Source organism: Xenopus laevis, chromosome 5L (assembly GCF_017654675.1).
Source record: "Xenopus laevis strain J_2021 chromosome 5L, Xenopus_laevis_v10.1, whole genome shotgun sequence".
Lineage (NCBI taxonomy): Eukaryota > Metazoa > Chordata > Amphibia > Anura > Pipidae > Xenopus > Xenopus laevis.
The window spans coordinates 57305677-57323980 of NC_054379.1; the positions used below are offsets into that span (position 1 = coordinate 57305677).

General features: G+C 40.5%; 1 protein-coding gene across 4 annotated transcripts in view; it reads right to left on the reverse strand.

Annotated features, from left to right (window-relative positions):
* The window catches only part of pde10a.L (phosphodiesterase 10A L homeolog), a 291758-nt gene extending 279394 nt beyond the window's left edge, over positions 1–12364 (reverse strand). For 3 of the 4 annotated variants that reach the window (XM_041562784.1, XM_041562785.1, XM_041562782.1), the window contains exons 1-2: positions 12127–12364; positions 11050–11793 (exon numbers count right to left, since the gene is read on the reverse strand). In XM_041562784.1, coding sequence (XP_041418718.1) covers positions 11050–11134 — 85 coding nt within the window. In that variant the 5' untranslated portion in view covers positions 11135–11793; positions 12127–12364. The remainder of the gene's footprint in view (positions 1–11049; positions 11794–12126) is intronic. The other variant, XM_041562783.1, reaches the window with a different exon arrangement.
* Positions 12365–18304: the final 5940 nt, after the last annotated feature.

The window sequence follows — 18304 nt, forward strand, 5'->3', positions numbered from 1 at the left end:
AGAATGTGAACAAGGTCACACAGCTAGATGGCAGTTGGTTGAATAACACACTGGGCAAAAAATGCCTACAGGGCAAATAATGCCTAAAAGGTCAACTTATACACTACTACAGCGATGGATACGGATTACGTAAAATATATTATGGCTGCTTGAAAAAAGTCACTCCGGTGTTTTTTCTGGAGACGGTAATATTATGGATATTTAGACAGAATGTGAACAAGGTCACACAGCTAGATGGCAGTTGGTTGAATAACACACTGGGCAAAAAATGCCTACAGGGCAAATAATGCCTAAAAGGTCAACTTATACACTACTACAGCGGTAGTAAAATAAAAAAAGTAAAATAAAAAAAAATGAATATTAAAAAAAAAATTAAAGTTGGTGCTGCTGAACTACTAGGAGCAGCAGATTAGCACACCAGTCCCACTCCCCAACACTGCTAGACTAATAGCACTGGGCTCTTATAGTAGTAGTAGTAGTAGTAGTAAAACAACAAAAAAATAAATAAAAGCAGTCCTTACAAGGACTACTGTTATTGCAGCAGTCAGCAGATGAGATCAGAAGCAGGACAGCTGCCCACTGCAGCTACATACAGAGCACTGCAGTAGAAGGTAGATTACTAGCCAGCAAAGCTACCTAAGCTTAAATGTCCCTCAAACCCCTGCAGACTTCTGTCCCTCCAATAACAGAGCAGTATCAAAACGATTACTAGCCAGCAAACTTTCAACTGTCCCTGAAATCACTAACAGGCAGCAGCTCTCTCCCTACACTATCTCTTCAGCACACACAGGCAGAGTGAAAAAACGCTGCAGGGCTTCGGTTTTTATAGGGAAGGGGAGTGGTCCAGGGGAGAGCTTCCTGATTGGCTGCCATGTACCTGCTGGTCTGGGGTGAGAGGGCAAAAAAAAGCACCAACAATGGCGAACCCAAAATGGCGAACGTCGCGCGACGTTCGCGAACTTCCGGCGAGCGCGAACACCCGATGTTCGCGCGAACAAGTTCGCCGGCGAACAGTTCGCGCCATCTCTACTGAAGAGCGGCCTCCTGGTCTTTCCTGAACAATTTCATTTCACATTACAAGTTGGATGTCAGATCTTCTGAATATATGCAGTTTGGATATAGCATTCTGAAATCTGCCAGTTCTGCCAAATAACTACATTATGCAGAATCAATATGAATTCTTCATTACCCACCCAGGGTCAGGCAGCTTGCTAAATCCTGTAGATTGAGGACATAGAGAGAGCGAGGAAAAAGGTCATCTCCATGTCAGGTTTCCCTCCCATGGTTTGTACTAGAGTGATTAGAACTTGGTACAAGACACCCAGGGGAGGTCTTCCTCCTAATTTATTAGTTAGGGGGTGGGTTCACCAAAAGCTTCATCAAAGCAGAGGGAGGGGCTATGCAGTACAGCGAGCAGTGTCGGACTGGCCCGGCGGGACACCGGGAAAATACCCGGTGGGCCCCGACCCTTAATGGGCCCCCGCCGGGCCAGACACCTCTCCAGATATCTTTTAAAAAGTTTCCCTCCCGAACTCCCGCAGCGCCGATCAGCGCAGCGCCTTCTGCGCATGCGCCAGGCGCCTTCACGCTGGTGCGCCAAGCGGCGCCTTTGTGTGCGCGCGCTCAGCGCGTCGCAGTAGGGGTTGGGGGGCGGGTCGGAAGGGGCCCTGGACAGTAGTCCCGGTGGGCCCCGGGCCCCCCAGTCCGACCCTGACAGCGAGGACATGAGAGGGACAGGGAAAGACTAGTCCCTGGATCAACTTGTACTGTGAGCTATCTCTAATAACCCTGTATTCCCCCACTTGCTAAAAAGCCTGCCAACTCCTTCTTAAAGATATCTAATATATCATCCTGTACAACTGATTCAGGGAGAGAATTCCACATCTTCACAGCTCTCATTGTAAAAAACAACCCCTTCCGAATATTTAGGCGGAACCTCCTTTCTTCTAATCAGAATGGGTGACCTTGCTGGAAAGACCTACTGGTAAATAAAGCATTAGAGATATTTTTATTATATATATCACCCCATAAAGAGATACTGAAATGAAAACTTTTTTATATCTATCATAACATTGTGTTATACTATCTCTAACTTTGCCATAAAAGTATTTGCAGATGCTTTTACATTACCCATCTGATCCCCCATGTTCCTCTACAAGGAGGCTGCCATATTTGTGCAGCAGGAGTCCGTTAGCATTAGTTAGCATGACATTTTGAGAAGGGACAGTCAGGTTGGCAAAACAGTCAGGTTTAGGAACTTCAAGTAACAATTAATTACAAAAACAGACCTATCAATGAAAACCGATCAATGGGAGCTATAGGTAACTTTTAAGGTACATTAATATTTTGAAGAATTATTTTTTAGTGTCAGTATCACTTTAAGTGCCTCTTCTCCAGCGTTTACAACCTCAATTTGGCCAGTCTTTCCTCATAGCTAAGATTTTCCATACCTTTCACCAGCTTAGTTGTCTTTCTCAGTATCCTCTCTAATTCAATAATGTCCTGTTTGAGCACTGGAGACCAAAACGGTACAGCATATTCTAGATGGGGCCTTACCAGTGCTCTGTACAGTGGAAGAATTACCCCCACCTCCAGTGAATTAATTCCCCTTTTAATATATTATTTGCCCTTAATGCTGCTGACTGGCATTGCTTGCTACAGTCAAGTTTATTATCTACAAAGATTCCAAGGTCCTTTTCCATTATGGATTTGCCTAGTGCAGTCCCATTAAGGGTATAAGTGGCTTGGATATTTTTACATCCCAGGTGCATGACTTTACATTAATCAACATTGAATCTCATTTGCCACTAGCTGCCCATATTGCCAGTTTGTCAAGATCCTGTTGCAAGGATGCCACATCCTTGATGGAAATCATTGGGCTGGATAAGTTTTGTGTCATCTGCAAACACAATACATTTCTTAAATACCCTCCCCTAAGTCATTAATGAACAAGTTAAATAAAAGTGGACCCAGTACCGAGCCCTGAGGGACCCCACTAAGAACCTTACTCCAAGTAAAGAAAGTACCATTAATAACCACCCTCTGTACCTGATCCTGTAGCAGGTTTCCTTTCCATGGGCAAATAACTTCATTAAGATATTTTTATTTGTCAGTGGCAGGTGTCTTTTCACAATAACTATCTATCTCATTCATCACCCTGTTGACCCAGGTCCTGTTCTTTAGGCACTATTAATTTTTTTCATTAAGATCCATGAGCGGTCATTATATATATATATATATATATATATATATATAATATATATATATATATATATATATATACATATATTACAAGAATATGTTATATCTCTTAGAAGTAATTAAGCAAAACAGCAAAAAAAATTGCCAATCGCATTCCACACAACATTTTTCAAACCATGCAACAATTTTCAAACCGCTCAACATTTTTTTAAACTAAACATTAGAGTCTATGAAGTGCTCGCCGCAGGCCTTACGCGCCTGGCAGTTACATCACAGAGGAACCACATGGCGGGCGTCCCTGCCGGCTCGCTAGACTACCGGGGTGAGTTGTTACATTATCCCCTCAAGGAAGGGCCACCAGCCCCCCGGGTTTGTTAGGATTTTTGCAGAAGCATTGAGTGGAGTGTGCCTATGTTTCATTTGCATTTGAATATTAGAATGCATTTTGATAGGAATCAGTAAGATGAAACTGTTTCCTAAGATGATCAGTCCTGACATCACAAACAGGAACACAAGAGTTCTTCTCAGGACCGTATCCCTTCCACTATACTAGGTACTGTAACTTACCCTGCACAAGGCGAGAGCCAAGGTGTCTCTGGACTAAAAATTTGTGCTGACTCTTTACCAGCACTGGAGGTGGAAAAGATTGCTGCCCCACCTGTATGGCTGATTTTAAAAGAGAAACATGGAAAGTGTTAGAGATTTCAAAATTATCAGGTAGTTTGAGACAGACAGAGCAAGGATTAATAATTTCCGCAATAGGGTAAGGGCCAATAAACCTGGGACCCAAGTTGAGAGGAGGGACCTTAAGTTTAGTATTCTTTGTGGATAACCAGATTGGATCGCCCACCTGATATATGGGTGCCTCCCTAAGGAACCTATCGGCTGCTGTCTTTTGAGCGACCATAGCTGCTATAAGGGAATCATGTGCCCCAAACTAAATTTTAGCAAAATGTTTCAAAGAAGAGTTAATGGAAGGTACAGGGGATAACAAACCACAGTAAGAAAATGTTTTAGGATTCGAACCATAATGTCTGAGCTTGAGACAGAAGTGTGGCAAGATCTGACCCTAAAGCTGCCACAATTACTGTACCTGTTTGGGAATAATAGAAACACACTCTAAAGGTTCGGACAGACTTGATACAAAGCTCCTAGAGAGTGCATCTGCCTTGACATTCTTGGAACTAGGCCTGTATGTTAGAGAAAAATTAAATTGTGTAAAGAATAAAGCCTATCTGGCCTGTCTTGGATTCAATATACAGAAAATTCTTCTGGTCAGTATAAACCATGATAGTATGTTTAGCCCCCTCCAACAAGTGTCTTCATTCCTCAAAGTCCCATTTAATGGCCAACAATTCGCTATTACAAATATCATAATTGGCTTCAGCAGACAAGAATTTCATAAAAAATAAAGCGCATTGATGAACCTTATTAGTTATTGGATGCCTGTGGGAAAGAACTGCCCCTGCCCCAACCTCTGAAGCATCTACAGTACCTCCACAATAAAGGGTAGGGTTGTGTCAGGATGACAAAGAATAGGGGCAGACACAAATTCCTTTTTTTAAGAACGTCAAGGCTTGGATAGCCTCAGGAGACCACATACTGGGATCCACACCCTTCTTGGTCAGATACGTAATTGGGGATACAACAAGAGAAAAAAATGTATGAACTGCCTGTAGTAGTTTGCAAAACCTAAAAACCTTTGGGTTGCATGTAATGATAGGGGTTGAGTCCAGTCCAATACAGCCTTAACTTTCCCTGGATCCATCTCCAACCCCTTCCCAGATATGTCAAACGGCATGACCAAGCAAGAGTTCTGGACAGGCAAAGGGACACGGTCATTACCGAGGTTGTGAATAAAACAGACATATGTAAGTTTAAATTGACCCTGGATTTGCGGTCTTTTACTTTAAGAAGTAATCACTAAGTCTACCACTTTTAATTGGCTAGTCCACAAAGAGGGATATGACCTGGAGAAAAGGCTCTTTATGTTTATTATGGTATAAAAGACTATTAAGTAATGCACCAGAACCCTTTTACTTGACAGTGAGAAGAGGTAAATTGAGTTACTGCTATCAGTTAGCCCTTCATTGGTAGAATTTGTTCCTGGAGCTGCTGCCCCCTCTAACATTACCTGTGACATCATCTGAAGGGATGGGACTGACTTTGCTCCATTCCATACCTCCCAACATTTGGAAAATAGAAAGAGGGACAGAAAGAGTTGTCACTTGGATTTTTTTGACCACACCCATTTTTTAGTCACATACCCTAAATACCACATCCATTTTACAAAATATGGCAGGCTGAAGAAAGTTTGAACACATTTCTTGGGAGTTTGCTAATGAAGGTGAATTGCACTTTAAGCTGCAAGTATCAGTTCCCCCAAGAGACCTGCTTATCTTGTTACAATTGTATCTTTGCTTATGTTACATTGTTACAAATGTATCAAGTGCAGCTGCCACATATTCTGGGCTCTCTGACACAAGTCTCTTATTTAATTAAGTTTTAGAAACTTTGCACCTTATTCTGGCTGTTCAGTGCAGAAGATCAAAGAGAAAGTTGGGACATAGTAACAATCGGGGACTGTTTTGAGCTGTTAAAATCGGGACTGTCCCTCGAAAAATGGGACAGTTGGGAGGTATGCAATTCTAAATCAGGATGGGTAAGGTTGGGTGTGTCTGAATATTTCCAACCAGTGGCTCATTACGATATACATAAAGGATAACAACAACATCCCTAGTAAACAAATAACTATTTCAAAGCATAGGATCATGTTTATAATAAGATACACAAAAGTCAACTGTAAAACCAAATACCAACATGGTTACTCTAAAAGTATACTACCTGACATCATGACCCTCCTGTTGGATCACAATATGCATGTGTGATTTTCCCTAAAAGTCGAGAAGTGAGCCTTTTTCATTCTCCAGCTGTTGGTGAAATGGAGTCCAACTGCAAATTCTCTTCTGCTGCTTAAACCATTTGATAAGTTAAAGGGATTCTGCCATGGGGAGATATGCTTTACTAAAATCCATCTTCCAAAAGGAGCAAGTTTTTAATATTTAATTTTGAAACTGAAACATGAGGCAAGCCATTTTTTATTTCCTCAAGTCCCCTCAGCCTTTGGACATGTGCTTTGATAGGCTTCAGCCTCTCTTTACTGCTGCACTGCAAGTTGAGTGATGTCATATCCCCCCTTTGCCTCCAAGCAGGGACTGTGAACTCACTGAGGGCCCTGATTCCCAAGGTGGTGCACAGGTATAGAACTGAGTCTTTACCAACACAAGTAAAAACAATGCAGTGTGAAGGCAACAGTGAGAAATGTATAAGGAAGGGACTTAGTAACATAGTAAGTTAGGTTGAAAAAAAGTTAAACCTTTTAACTCTTTTGGCATCTGTCTGTTTTGCTCATTTTCTTCTTAATAATATAAATGTCACTTATACTATTAACAGTCAGATAGTTCTGACTGCTTCCCAGTGAGCTAAAAGTGCAAATGGGTTGTCATTCTCCCAAAACCTAAGACTATATGCCTTTAACACAACTCAGCAGAGGATCCTGGGATCTATACCAGAAATACATTGGCTCATTTGAATACCTCCCAACTGTCCCATTTTTCACGTGACAGTTTCAATTTTGACAGCTCAACCTGCAGTCTCAGATTATTACTGAAATGTCCAGAGTTTCTCTTTGATCTCCAGCCAGAAAAAGATACAAAGTTTCTAAAGCTTAACTGGCTTTTGGAAGAGAGCCCAGAATACATGGCAGGTGCACTTTGATACTTTTGTAACATTTTAAGATAAACAAAGAAACAATTGTAACAATTTAACATAAGCAAAGAAACAATTGTAACAATTTAAGATAAGAAGGTCTCTTGGGAAAACTGATACTAGCATTTTAAAGGGGAATTCACCTTCATTAGCAAAACTGTAATAAAACATACAAAAACATATAATGTGTTCAAACTTTCATAATCAGCCAAATTTTTTTTTTTCAGAACAGGTTGAATTGTCCTTTAATGAAGTCGTTTGCACATGGATAAGAAACTGGCTACAGGATCGGGTACAGAGGGTAGTTGTTAATGGTACATTCTCTGCTTGGAGTAAGGTTCTTAGTGGGGTTTCTCGGGGCTTGGTATTGGGTCCACTTTTATTTAACTTGTTCATCAATGACTTCGGGAGGGTATTGTATGTAGGGATGCACCGAATCCAGGATTTGGTTCGGGATTAGGTGTTTTTCAGCAGGATTCAGATTCATCTGAATTAAATCTGAATCCTAATTTGCATGTGCAAATTAGGGGCAGGAGGGAATCTCGTGACTTTTTGTCACAAAACAAGGATGTAAAATTTTTTCTCTCCTTCCCACCCCTAATTTGTATATGCAAATTAGGATTCAGATTTGGTTTGGTATTCGCCCGAATCTTTAGCAAAGAATTCGGGGGTTCGGCCGAATCCAAAATAGTGGATTAGGTGCATCCCTAATTGTAAGTAATGTATCAGTGTTTGCAGATGACACAAAACTATGCACCCCAATTAATTCCATCCAGGATGTGGCATCCTTGCAACAGGATCTTGGCAAACTGGCAATTTGGGCAGCTAAGTAGCAAATGAGCATCAATGTTGATTTTTTAGCAAGTGAGGGAATACAGGGTTATGGAAGATAGTTCATAATGCCTGGATCAAGTTGATACAGGGATTAGTCCAATTGCCATTTTGGAGTCAGGAAGGATTTTTTCCCCCCTCTGAGGCAAATTGGAGAGGCTTCAGATGGGGTTTTTTGCCTTGCTCTGGATCACCTGGCAGTTAGCCAGGTTAAAATAGAGTTCAAAGGTTGAACTTGATGGAAGTGTGTCTTTTTTCAACCTAACTTACTATGTTACTATGTTGTCCCTCTTTTTATTTTCAAAATGTTGGGAGGTATGGATTTGTGCTGACCAATATACAGGGTACTTGTTATGCAGAATGCTTAGGGCCTGGGGCTTTTCAGATAAGGGATATTTACATTATTTAGATCCCCATACTCTATGGGGCAAATATACCAAAATGACAATTCACAGGCACATTGCCAATTTATTAAAAGGCGAAGAAGACAATTCTCTAGCCAAAAAGCTCAGCGCTAGAGAAGTTTTGCATTGTTTCACCAGGTGAATTTTCATTCAGGTGAGTGATTGTTAATCTGCAAATTTATCAAAGTGTGAACTTTCCAATACATTACCCTTTTTGCCAAAGTCTATTTCCTGGCAAATAGATAGGATGAAGCTTAGTCCTCAACATTATAATGCCACTGACATCATATCTTGTATTTCAAAAAATCCATAAAAAAAAGACAAAATGGTGGCATTTTTCCCATATTTTATAATGGGATTATGTTTACAAGTTGTAACTGTTAAATATATGTTATTTACACTTTTTTTAACATTTGAAGCTCACGTCACATTTGTTTTATGGTGTGCTCATGTCTAGGATCTATTTTAACTTTATTTTGCTTCCTTGGACATTATTATTATAAGTGGCCACTTCCAGCTATTTCACCAACATCACTAATAAATACATACATCTGACCTGTATGTACCAGCCATATTTAAATTGACGTGTCCATAAGTATGTAAATTAAATTTCACTAGGAAGAAATTAACAATAGAGAAAATTTGCTAAGAGTTTCGCTATGAAATAATGTCTGACATAGTTGCATGAAGTATGCCGGACCCTTCTGAATCGAAAATTCGCACATAAGTCTATTTGCCCCTATACCTACTAAAATAAAATTTAAACACTAAATAAACCCAATAGGATTGTTTTGCCATCAATATGGATTCATGTATCTTGGTTGATATCAAGTACAAGGCACTGTTTTATTATTACAGAAAAAATGCAATCATTTCTAAAAAAAAATGAATTACTTGTTGAAAATGGAGTCTAAGGGAGATGGGCTTTCAGTAATTTGGAGCTTTCAGGCTAATAGGTTTCTGGATAACGGGTCCTATACCTGTATAGATGGCAGAGATAACTCAAGCACTTTGTTTTCTTCCTTCCTACTGACATGGAATATTATAAAATACAAACATCACATCGGTCTTTATTCATAGCATTTTCAGTCATGCAATTAGATTGCTGTAATGTCTTTGCTGTACTTGGTGTCACGCTGATTACAGTATCAAAATAAAAGCAATTTAAAAAAAGCACCCCATTACCATGGGTAAGCAAACCAAATGCAAAGTCATCCCCAAATGAAAACATTAATTCAGATGCTTTGCTAGAGACGCCACATCCTAGGCAGAGCTCAGACATTTTGTGACTGTAGTGAGCAGGTGTATCCATGACAAAAGACACTCAAGCTCTGAAACAGGAAAAAGAGACCATTTGCTTGGTCTCAAGACAGTGAAACAATTGTAGTTCTGCACTCTGCTTAATCCAAATAGGAGATTATTTTCTACATATAGAATCATGTCACTCCTCTACAAGTATATACACACACAAACATTTTACATTACACTTACATTTTGAAGTAGCATTCTATTGGTTATCAGTATGACCAGGCAAATAAATTAAATTGTAATATATCTTTTTTTTTTGGTATGGCTAATGGACTCCATTTTGATAAAAAGACCAAATACTTTATAGTTAGGAATCATATTTTGCACCAGCTGAAATGCAGCTCTGTAAGATGGAGGACATTGCATACCAAGTCTTCTTTCATATGAATACACTCCCTGCATTTTTATTTAATAGATAGGCCTATCATTATTTTAATTTCTCTCCATTTCCACATAAACAAAAAAGCAGTTAATTTCAGGTAGCACACAGGTATAATATATGGCAATACTTTAGCCCATAAGCAAAGAAAAAAGAACCCCAATTGCCTCCCACTCGTACAGCAGTTCCTCAGATGTTACACTACTTATACAGTATTTTGTGATTGCTTGGGGTAATCACAAAATACTGTATAAGTAGTGTAACATCTGAGGAACTGCTGTACGAGTGGGAGGCAATTGGGGTTCTTTTTTCTTTGCTTATAGAATTATTTGAAGTTACTGACTTAGGTCAGACCTCTGCCTCCACCGTGGGTTTAAATTAATTTTGAAAGGATCATCTTGTTTTCGTATCAAATACTTTAGCCCAAACATGACATCTCTGAATAAATCAAATCAAAGGCCATATTTGACAATGCCACCACTACATTAAATTTTGCCCAAATAGAGCACATGCACAAAATAATCGGAACAGCAGCTATAACAATCCATTTTCCTAGGCAGCCTCCAGGAAAGGCTTAAAGCATCCACTGCCATTCAGGTGCTGTATCTCTCTAAAGTTCTGCAATGCTCTACCTGGGAGCATTTATGTTTGCCTCATTTGTCCTTATGTGCATGCAGTAAAATGTGCCTGAAGGGTGCAATGGAGCATTCTTGAATTTGCCACACCTTCATATCCCATCTATATTAGAACTGAGCATAAAACCCCCCATGCAGCAGCACTGGTTAGGAGTGCTACTTAACTTGTCCTTATATCATGACAGTAGAAGAGTAACATAGTGTCAGTGATAATGTCATTCCTAAGGCCTAATCCTCCAAGCCTCAGCATCACTGAGCCTGGGAGAAGTTCTGCAACATTCCCATGACATGGTGAATTCTAAATATCTCTCTTTCTAAAAGTTTGAAGCTGACAGAACCGTTGTCCATAAGGACAAGGCAAGGCTGCAGCACAATCAATTTCTATAAAGCTCTACTAACACAACAGTCAGAAGCCACTGCAGCAGGCTGTCAATAACCCGGGCTTATCAATGCACTGTTGCCTGAAAGTCAAGGTGATCTCTTCTGTTGACCTGTCCCTATCTGTAGGCAGAGCGTCTCTTACCTGGATCGGCTCTCTCAGGTCTTGCAGGAGATGCAGCCCGGGAGCTGCCACATTCATTCTCCGTGGCTTTCCTTTTTTTCGACATCTGCAGGGTGTTGTTGCTGGATTTGGTTTGTGTTGTTCCAGGGAAGGGAAGTGGATTGAATGGTGTGGAGATATAGAGAGAAGGATTTGCCAGGAGAAGAGGGAGAGAGAGAGACTTTTGGAGTGGCTAGAGAGCAAGTAGGAGGCAGGGACTGTGGAGAAATCCTACAAATCACAATTCCATCAATTCACTTCTCAGCTCTCTTTTTCCTCCTGTTTTTTCAGCTAGCAGCAGGTTTCCATAAGGTGGGGAGAGCACAGAGATCTGGGGAGGAGATGGGCCACACAGGTGCGAGCAGCTAACACACTTTCCCCACCATTTTAGAATTGGAATAATTCCTTCATGCTTTGGGGATGAGAAAGGCGATTATAGATTAGCATCTCTCCACACAAGAACTACTTTATAGACATGTTTGCGATGTCAAATTGAAAAAGGCGTATTACGTGCCCTGCTCGCAATTATACCTGTCCAGGTGCTCTCTGCTCGCTCGAGTCAAGCCAAGGGACAAAGGTGAGTCGTTACTAGAGACAGTTCCACACACTCCTGCTGGTGGTTCAGACCAGATTTTCATGCTGCCGGGAAGCTTCTGTCTGCAGCTCTTTCCTGAATGAGTAGGATGGAGTCTGTGGGTCGGATCCATCAGGTAGTCTCTAGCCCTCCTTCCAGTCATAAAACAAATAAGGAATCCAGAATATTATATATATATATATATATATATATATATATATATATATATATATATATATATATATATATATATATATATTTTTTTTATATCGATATTAAATCTTCCCCTGCAATAATGTAAGATGCTTAACTTCTCTAAACTATTCCCGCATGTCAGCTCTGCCCCCCCCCCCCATGCAGAAAGGACCTTTAGCAGCATCAGGCATGTGAAGCTAAAAAGCAGATCTGCTTTGTCGTATATAATTGTTGTCTGTCGTCTCTGCATAGCGGCACTACTAAGCGTAAAACACCAAGAAACAAGTTACCTGCTGCTTTGATGGCTCCATCCCAGGTTGGTTCCACTGAAGGTGCTGAAGTAATGAAGCAACCCCCGGTCTGTATAGAGTCAGGAGTGGGGAAGGGAAGCTGCCCAAGCAGCAGGCTGGAGGGAGAAGTTGTGCCAGCTGTGCAGATGGATCTATGTGTGCGCGAGAGCTTGCCCACAAACAGACTGGCGTCTCTGAGCAACTTCCAGAGTTTTCCCCGGTACGAGGGGCTAGGGCAATGACGTCAACAGCTCAATTGCTACCTCGCCTGCAACTGCGATTCATTGAGATGATAATCGAGCAAAGACGCAAGCAGTCCGGACTTTTTTTTATGTGTCAAGCACAAGAGCCAAGAGAGCTGGATTTCCAGAACAAATAGCAGCACATCGTGTAGGTAATAGAGGCACAAAGAAAGTCATTTGTGTGCAACGACGAGATTTCTTGGAATCTCGCTTTTACGTTAGTTCCAACAAACATCAGATGCCTTGGATACAGTCAAATATGAATTATAGGCTCCTGCTGTTACCCATGTATTTGCAATTACTTTTTTTTAATCTGGTGTCGGCATGCTAAGGGAAGCTGATCAGAGCACAACATTAACCCATATAGAACTATGGGACCCTAAAACAGAGCTGCTTCATTTTTCTAGTGACATCAGGATAGCTCCTAGCACTTATCAGTGAAATGATGGATTCTACAGAAAACCTATAATCTGTACAATGTGAAATACCTGGAAATAAAAAAATCACGAATTTTGGCTTAAACCCATTAGCTTTACTCGCTGAGGATATGACACTATTGTAGAGCTGCTAAGAGTTCTGAACCCAAGTCTACCAATAATTGGCATTTAACACTTGTCTACATGTTATATGGACTGTCCTCTAATAGAGGACCTCTATCATATACATATATAGATATCTTTTGTAGGTTCCCAAGATTGTATTTCTATATCTTGCTGTCTGTCTCTTCATCTAGCTAGCTACAAAAATGTCTAATATACATCTAATTATTAATAACATATATCTTAACCGGATTTCAGAAATTATGATTCCTTCTAGTTTGCAAGGCAAAAAGATTTTTCTATTCTGTGTTAGTGATTGCACAGTTCTCTCTACTACTGTCTCCCCCTCCTCTTCCCCCTCTGCAGCCTCTACTAACGTCACAGCTTCCTGCGTCAATGCTGACTTCAGTGACACACATGGACCCCCCTTGTCGGTTTTTCTCAATGAGAATCTGATGGGATTTTTATTATTCTCCTTATAAATCAAATGGATTCTGCAGCTCACTGCTGTGGCTTGGCACAGTGTCTGGTATTTTATAGGTTTTTCATTTCCCAGTCATGATATAAAATATATATATTTAATATTGTACCTTTGAAATAATGCTTTTAGATAATAATTGTGAATACATTCACCATGTCAGGGTGTATATTTGTGTTCTGATTACATATACAGTTTCTGACCCTATTCATATATTGTGTAGGTTTGTGTTCTGACCATGGTTGTTCTTTTGCCTGGGTTAGTCGTTTTGGCAGCCCAGTTTAGAAAATATGTAATACTGATGCCTATGAGGCTGTTTAAATTGGCAACGCTTATGGTAAATAGATATGCAGTATTCTCTTACTTTCACAACTTCTCTATTGTAATTGCAAATTAGGCATTATCAAGGCAACGGAAACACTGGCAGATGTACCCAGATAGACAAATGGCAGATACTGAGGGTGGGGATGCAGTTCTTTTCATATGAAGGAAGAGATTTCAGGTAACTAGAACAATGGTGTAGTCAAGTGCATCAGATGGATAACAACTGTAGCATTTTCTGATACCAGCATTTGAATTACCGCAATAGGTGACAACTTTGCAGTTATAAAGCTGTGTATCCCCCCCTGGTCCATACACATATTCTACACAATCAAAATTCTTCGCCTCTGGCACATCTGTTATAACCTTTGGGTTCATAACATAAGAAGCTGAAATATGATTATTATTTTTTCTGATCATTTATTTGTAAAGCTACAGATATTTTTCATTACTGTTCAAACGTTTGGCCATTTGTCCTGGTCCCTGTTCCCATCTAACATGGTTACAGGTAAATAAAAAGCTCATTGTTAACAATCATCCTATTGTTGCAAACAGCACAAGCTATGTTTATTGATTAATGAAAAAGGTAGAAAAAGGAATTCTTCTTAGAATTAATCAAAATAGTTAAAAAGCACAGATATTTGACTTGAGTGTGGGAGTATTTTTGGAGAGGTTTGTGAAGATATAACATTTTCACCATTTGAAAAATGTCTTCCAGTATACATATTTCACCAAACAGTCAATGGAATCCAAGTTTAATATAAGACTTTGGTCTAAGGCTAAATTGTTTGTATAGAATAGTGTTGGGGGGGCATAACATTCTCTTAGAGGGTTATATATATGTGCCCCAGATATTAATAGATAGCATAATTTAAGAGCTAACTTTACCTGTTGGACAGTCAGAACCAGATTTGTTAAGATAGCGCCACCAGTGCCATAATTAGGGATGCACAGAATCCAGGATTCGGTTCGGGATTCGGCCAGGATTCGGCATTTTTCAGCAGGATTCGGATTCGGATGAATCCTTATGCCTGGCTAAACCGAATCCGAATCCTAATTTGCATATGTAAATAGGGGCGGGTGGGGAAGTCACGTGACTTTTCGTCACAAAAGAAGATTTTTTTCCACTTTTTCCTTTCCTGCCCCTAATTTGCATATGCAAATTAGGATTAGGATTCGGTTCGGTATTTGGCCGAATCTTTCACCAAGGATTCCAGGATTCGGCACATCGGTGCATCCCTAGCCATAATTAAATGTTACTGTGCACCACATCTAATTCTGTTTAGTGTCCCAAAATATTGGTAAGTTGACCTATTCTACCAATATGTATTGTAATTGCTGGGCCTCCCAGCAGGGTCTGCTTCCTCTGTAATTACACCCCTGATGCCACCAATGCCTATGACTGCCAAACTGATTTTTTAAAAAAAGGAATGAAAGTTTTGCTATTCCTTGTCCTTTAAGGTCTCACCTGCAAAATGCAAGGACAGTGTAGAGCACTGTGGACAAAGGGATCATGAAAGAAAGATATGGGAGAACATGAGTAAGCCATATCAGAGAGTGGAGGAATGTAGAAATGCAAAGCATGATAGGAAAATGGATAACCTAACTGGCGAGGACTTTGCAAGGAGAAAATAACAGCATAGCAGGAGATGGAGGAGCAAGGATAGGTGGAGAGCAGATTTTGGAAGGGGGCACAGAAAAGGGGAGCATGGTAGGGGATGAGAGATGCAGGGAAATGGTGAAAGTAACAGAGGTAGTTCAACTTTGGCTCCTGCACACCCTCCGATAATTATCAAAACTATACCTGGTGCACAAAGGTAGAGGATCGGCCGCCTCACAAACAGTCTAGCAGAAAGAATCCCAAGGCACACAGGGTCAATGCAAGCAAGCTGCCCAAAATGTTGCATTTCGCAATAAACATGCAAGGCAGCTTGCTTGCATTGACCCTGTGTGCCTTGGGATTCTTTCTGCTAGAAAGTAACAGAGGTGGCAGGGTCGGACTGGTGTTTCTGAGGCCCACTGGGTGTGCAAACTAAAGAGCCCTCCTCCCATCACCCAACCGTGCACCTCTCCCAGCCCCCCTCCGCATGATGGTGGTGGTGCCACATACTTCCCTCCTCCCCTGGGTCTGACCGGAAGAGAGTAGAGGGGGCAGTCCAAGCAGGGTAGAATGGATTAACATGTTTGGTGAAAGGAGAACAAGTAGATAAAGCACCCATCCCATACTTTTGTTAATGAGCCCTAATATCTTATTGGTGGTTATGAGTTACTGTACCAGCGAACCTTTATCCAAAATTAGAGAACTGCTTGGGATGTACAGGTAAACTGCTCATCTCTTCCAACTGGAGTTACAAAAAAGAAATCTGTTTTCATACACTAGTGCAACTTGACATCATTTTTATTTATGTGAATGGAGCTATAGGTAAAATGCAGTGTTCCATCACAATGGAATTAACAATGTTTAAAAATGGTGAGCAAAAACTCCATGGTCAGAATTGGTTTGGAGAGCCTGATTGTGGCAGAACCTCCCAGACAAACATTTTTATTATAAGTGAACAAACAGGTATTATCTTCTCAAGAAACACAGCTTACAGTTACACTATGGCTCAAATGGTTAATGGACTCAGTCCATTAATCACTATTTACTGGTAGCCATTGGAGTTCAGAAAAAGCTGTTGGTCTAGAAGTTTGGAAAATTTCAACATGAATCCAGATCAGCATACTTTGCCTTACAAATTTTTTTTAAGGGGCTGCTCATATATAATGACCTTTCAAATGCTCTGTTTCTGTTTTATTTTATTTTCAAATTTTTGGCTTTTTTTGAAAATGGGTTAGTTTCAATGTGTCTCTCTCATTCATGTTCTATAATGCTAGATCAGCTACTCACTAAACTGTTGCCATTTGAATCATAAATTGATACATTCCTAAACAGCACTAGAGGAATGCCAGCAACTAATGTAACAATTGTAACAACATATTCTGTACTAATGTGGTATCAAACAGCAGTAACAGCTATCTTAAATGTTGGTCTTGTGGTACTTGGTCCCGTTAGGTCTTTATCCATGCTCGACATTGTCTTTATCCTTGAGAATATTTGCCTCCCCTTGGGCAGTCAAAACAGCTGCTATTTTACACAGCTTTTTACACTGCTTCTTCGGCAGCACGATAAATAGGCCCCCAATTATTACATTTGTAGGTTGACAGTTTCTGTTTGGACATTGGACATTGTTCTAAATGTTACCTGATGCCCTTTATAAGTCAGTTTAGCATTCAGTGCAAACAGAAGAAAAGGGGAGGAGCCCTCTATCTGAGAAAATGTTCTAGGTAAATAAGTTCATATGATTGTGCTGGGAAAAGGGTATTTGTGCAGAATATAAGATAGAAAAAGGCTGATTTACTAAAACTGAACACATTTGCCCCAGATATTTGCTTTTATTATTATACCTGAATTAAACAAATCAAAGCTTTGTGCTGAATGGCTTCCACGTGTAACTGTCCTGGGGCAAAACTGTCATTGTTAGCAAATGAGCCCTATATGTCATATTACTGAAACTTCCTACAAGTACCCAAGTTTACAATCAGTGCTGCAAAAAAAGATTAGATCTGCTGTATTCCAAAACATTCTAATTCAGGAATGTATACATTCTAACAGTGGCGGAACTACCGGGGGAGCAGGCAGTGCCGGATTTACAAATTGGGCGCCCCTAGGCCCACTGCCGTTTGTCGCCCCTGTCCCCTCCCCTTTATTCGTGCAAATTTTCATAATCTGGACCGGAGCAATAGGCATTGGTGCATGGGAAATTTAAAAAATGATTGTTTTTGAACCAATGTGGGTGTGGTTGAGCAGCTTGCCGCCCCCCTAAAATCCTGCCACCCTAGGCCCGGGACTAGGTGGCCTTCCCACAAATCCAGGCCTGGGAGCAGGGGGTGCGAGCGGGCCAGGGCTCCCCTGATGCCAGGCCCCCCTCTCGGAACGTTGCTGCATTCTAATAATGAAATGAGTAGGGATGCACCGAATCCACTATTCTGGATATGGCCAAACCCCAGAATCCTTCGCAAAATACCAACGAATACCGTACGAATCCTAATTGCATATGCAAATTAGGGGTGGGAAGGGGAAAACTTTTTTATTTCCTTGTGACAAAAAGTCATGCAATTTCCCTCCCTGCCCCTAATTTGCAGATTTGGTTCTGCCGGGCAAAAGGATTCAGCCAAATCCTGCTGAAAAAGGCAGAATCCTGAATTTGGTGCATCCCTAGAAATTAGTGTATCCCCTCTTATGTTGTATGGGCACACTGGTATGAATAAATTACCCTTGCACAGTATCACGGGAAAACTTTGGGTTTAAAAAGCCTTTTTTTAGCAGATCATCAATGCAAAGTTGCTTCAGTGCTTACTAAAAAAGAAATATGAAGTGCTCACTTTTTACATATTTTTTTAAACTGCACCATCTGTGACCCAGTTTCTTTTATATCTTTAAAATATAAGTTAATTGTTTTTCTCTGTGAGAGTGGGAGTCACTCAGCTCCAATTCAGAGACCTTCTGCCATGAAATCTATGGCATAATTAGTGTAGGCATTTGTGATATAATAAAGTAA